We start from the raw sequence: 4446 nt of genomic DNA on the forward strand, positions 1-4446 counted from the left end.
ACTGGCAAAAATCAACATGACCTCTACTGATGCAAAACTACGGATTACATTTATTTCAAAGTGGCAATGAAATACAACAGGAAAAAAAAAGTTTCCCTTGTTATGATGCTCAATGATTCCTTTATTTTGGTAAAACAGGACTATTGTCTCTTGCAATCTTTTTTTTGGTTTGTTTTTCCTGAAATGAATGCGTCAGGAAAGAAACCTTTCCAAAACAGTCACATTTTGCCTGGTTTAGTTTTTCAGAAGAGATGCCCAAAGTGTGCTCGGGGAAAGTGACGCTAGGTTTTTCCTCAGTGACTGCATAACCTCAAGATTCAGCTTCCCCCCTAGGACTTGCCTGAACACAATCTGATTCTCTTCACTGTGAACTCAATGGGAGATCTGCTAACATCTTCAGTAAGAGCAAAATTAGGCCATTGTCAACTGCTTTGGAAAATCCCACTTACAAATCTTAACTCTTTAAGGTCAATTTTCTATTAAACAAATTAAAAATGAAGTTATCACAAAAGTTATCAATTACTGCAAAGTAAGTAACTGAAGGAGCCGTACATTAAGGAAATAAAACTTTTGTTAAAGCACCAGGAGTTTCAACATCCAAAAAACAATGGCTGGATTTCCATCAAAACTGGCCAGACTCTTTTGTGCATGTAAAAATAAATACACACACGAAAATGAAATAAAATAAAAAAATCAAGGATTTTGTAAAAAAACAGATTATACATTTTGTACATCCATTTAAACACAGACATGTAGCAAGAGTTTAATTGTAAGCTAAATGTAATTTACCTATAACTACATCATGGCCATCAACCAGGCCTGCAGAGAACAGCTCCTGAGAAACGCCATCTGCCGTATCTGTCCAAAAGGTGAAATGAATAATTATTCATGTCCATAAAATAAAAACAAAAAACCCCAAAAGAAGTGTTTGAAATTTAAAATACCTACCTATATCTCAGTTTCAAATATTCACAGAAGTAGGTTTGAATTCAAAATGGTCTTCATTAGGAAACACAAACCCAACATGATTTTCCATTGATAATTTGCCCATCATCCACTGTACAACCGTACATACCCAAGATAACAATTTGAATCTTTATGAATCCTATAAAGATCATTATTTGAACACTGGCCTCTCCTTCATTATCTAATTAGGAATTTACTTAAAGAAAATAAAGCTGGGTTTTCTGCCATGTGTCCTGACATTCTTCCTAATCCCCACGGTACTAGGGCTTGGTATTTGACCAATGAAAAAAATACTTGGTCAACTGACCAGTCATATATTATTAAATCATGATCAAGTATCCATTATTTATCCACTTGTGCTAATTACAAAAAAACAGGTTTGTTTAAAATTAATGTGGCATTGTGAAACAGTGAAATTAAAGAAATGTATGAATTATTATAACCAACAAAGTTGGTAAGTATAAATGTAAAATTCAGGACCAAGTTTTTGGTCGTAGCCATGTTGGTCTAAAGCAGGGGTGGGCAAAATGCGGCCCGGAGGCCAGATGCAGCCTGCCAGGCCATTCTATTCGGCCTGCAGGGCCCCTGAAACATTTAGAAAATTAATATTTATCTGCCCCTGGCTGACTGTCATGTGGCCCTTCATGGCTTGCCAAAACTCAGTAAGTGACCCGCCGTCCAAAATAATTGCCCACTCCTGATCTAAAGACATAGGCAGGCAACCTTTTTTGGTTAGATGTGATATCTTTTATTAGATCAGCTGAATAGTTGTAAAAAACGTTCTTAGCAAACTCTTGGGTGAAGTCACCCTTTGTCAGGCCCAGAGAGTCTCTGCTAGTTTGAGACTCCAAGGAATAAGAGAAGCTAAAAGTTTTAGCTTCTCTCTTTCCTTGGAGTCTCAGACCAGCAGAGACTACCTATGCCTGATGAAAGGTGACTAGATCCAAAACCTTGTTCTCCAACTACTCAGTTGGTCTAATAAAAGATATCACATCTTACCAAAGAACCTTGCCTGCCAAATTTAGTACTGAACAGTTCTTCTCTCCTTGGCTTTTATCCCAGAACCCTAGGGTCAGCACAACATCTACAATACAAAAGAAATCAAACAGAAATAAACCCACACATCACAACCATAAAAGACAAAAGTTAGCTTTTCTATGGTCCTGGGTTTGTCTTTCCCGCATCTCAGTAGCTCCTTTTAATAGGGGGAAGGGAAAGGATGAAGGAAATGCTCAAGGGAGAGGACAGCAGTGGGTGTCCGCTCCGAAATGACCTGTGTGTGTGTGTGGATCTTGACTCCTGCATAGCAGGGGGAAAAAGAGCCCTCAGATTTTGCTCTTGATAACACAGTAAAGAAGGTAGGCAGCCACTTATACGAGGAAATTCTGGGTTTTATGGAATGTGACCGTATTTGACCTTGGTCAAATAACAGGTGGTCAACTGCCCAGCTTGCCAACCCTCTCTCAGACCCATTCAACTCAATACAAGTGCTGTCTAAAGCTTTAATGATTTGTTATTCTTGGGGCAGACAGACAGGTGAGAGGTAAGTCCTTGCACTTAAGCTTGAGAGTCACAATATCCACAGTCCTTTAGACCAGAGATGTTGGTAGCTGTGGGACAGATATTAAAGGACAGATTCTGTTCCACTATCGAAAATCTACATGGATCACACGCACCTAAATGTAATTCTATTCCTCCCTGTTCAAGTCCCTGAAACCCCACATCACATCTGCTTTTGTAACGCATCTTATCCTTAAGACTGAGTCTCAAAAAAAAGCAAGCCAGTAGGTGAAAGACCTCACCCACCTTCTGTTAAAAGTTTTTCATGGACTTGAGCAGAGTGGAATAGGGCTGCACTTAGGTGCTTTTACCCACCTACAAACCTAACAAAATCTGGCCTTAGGAAAGATGTCCTCAGGTCTCACAATTTTTATTCTTTGGGTGTGGCTGCTTCACTCCAAAGAGTTCAGCTGCTGTAAAGAGCCAGAGCTGAGGAAGCAGAGATGGTGCCTAAGTCAGCCCCAACTTCGAAGCTTAGAATTACAATGCTATGTTGGGTCTTTTATATAAAAAAGGGAGGAGGTTGGATCAGACTAGAATACTGGGATGATGTGATCCTGTCCCCTATTACAACAATTCTCATCCAGGGTACCACAGCATGTTAGGGTGCCTTGAGATCCTTTTAAGGGTGTTATTGGATGCCATACAATGTTAGCAATGTTGGTGTGCAAACATGATTCACAGAGATTTTGAATACGAACTCACAGTGTTAAAACGATTCTGCCCTGTTATGGTCTTTTAAAGTTCATTGCAATAGAAGAATCATTGTTATTTTTCTGTAGTCTAAAAATGAGTGAAACTAAGAGCTGGAGTTTTTGAGGGATGCCTCGAGTCTAAAAATGTTGAGAATTACTGATCTAGTGTTTGTCTGGATCCATACACACAAACATGTCCCTCTACTCCTTCCCCTCCCCAGTCACCGTACAAAAAAAAAAAAAGACCTCTTACTTATGTTATCATTACAGCTTTCTCAACTTGGATTCATTTTTGGACAGAAACACTTTCAAAAGCATCTTTAACGGAGTAAAAAGGACTATTGTGAAATATCAGGTGCAGCTATGGCCCAACGCAACTGCAATACAATAGATCAACTTCCTCTGTGTCATATATCCAAGTAGTATCTGCTTCTCTTTTCAGACAAAGTAAGTTTCATGGCTTCTTATACCAGGTCGCACTGGAAAACCAATACAACTCTGCAAGAATGAGCTAGATTCTAAAGTCCCAACATCAGAAGCTTTATTTCTGACAAAGATACAGCCAGAAAGATAATTCAAGTTTTTTTTGTTAAAGACGGAGTTTGTGAAATGCTTTGTGAAACTCTTCTTACCTGTTAACTCAGCAATTTTTTTAGGAAAGTCAGAGACTCAAATGCAGAACCCTACAGTGACATCTTTATAGTCATTTTTCAAACCATAACCCTTACTTGCTTTCAGGATATTATATTCTGTTTTCCAAACCTTGCACTATGATCACTTATTTATTCCTCCACCATAAAAAATGTGCATTTGACTCTCTGATTCTTATGTATCACTCAAAGTGATCTATGTACAGAATTTTTCATTAAATGAACAATGTGAAACTGACAAATACTTCTCTATCTATATACAATCTTATAATATATACTGTATACTATACAGCTTTGTTACTAAAATTTATATACTCTGGAAAATTTTTGTTCAGGTTAAGTAGCAGCAGAGAAAACACTTCAGAGTGGTGATTTATATTAACTATAAACAGTAATCAATTTTTGAAATACCCTTTTGAGCAATATAAGAATAATTTCAATTAAAGAAAAGCCTTACCTCTGCCTGGAGTAAACTCAAATCGTATGTCATTAAGTTCCTTTCTAGAGTTTCTGGAAAAAAAATGCATCAAACACATTAAAATGTAATGAAGCACAGTACCCAAGAGGGACAGAGA

The 4446-nt window shown here is 37.9% G+C and overlaps 1 protein-coding gene across 1 annotated transcript in view; it reads right to left on the minus strand.

The window, feature by feature from the left end:
- Positions 1–4446, minus strand: part of STK39 (serine/threonine kinase 39) — a 317667-nt gene that overhangs the window by 57255 nt on the left and 255966 nt on the right. Inside the window, exon 16 of the mRNA XM_019522752.1 lies at positions 790–858. Coding sequence (XP_019378297.1) covers positions 790–858 — 69 coding nt within the window. The remainder of the gene's footprint in view (positions 1–789; positions 859–4446) is intronic.

This window comes from Gavialis gangeticus, unplaced genomic scaffold (assembly GCF_001723915.1).
Source record: "Gavialis gangeticus isolate Ggan-Ray unplaced genomic scaffold, GavGan_comp1, whole genome shotgun sequence".
In the NCBI taxonomy this organism is placed as follows: Eukaryota; Metazoa; Chordata; order Crocodylia; family Gavialidae; genus Gavialis; species Gavialis gangeticus.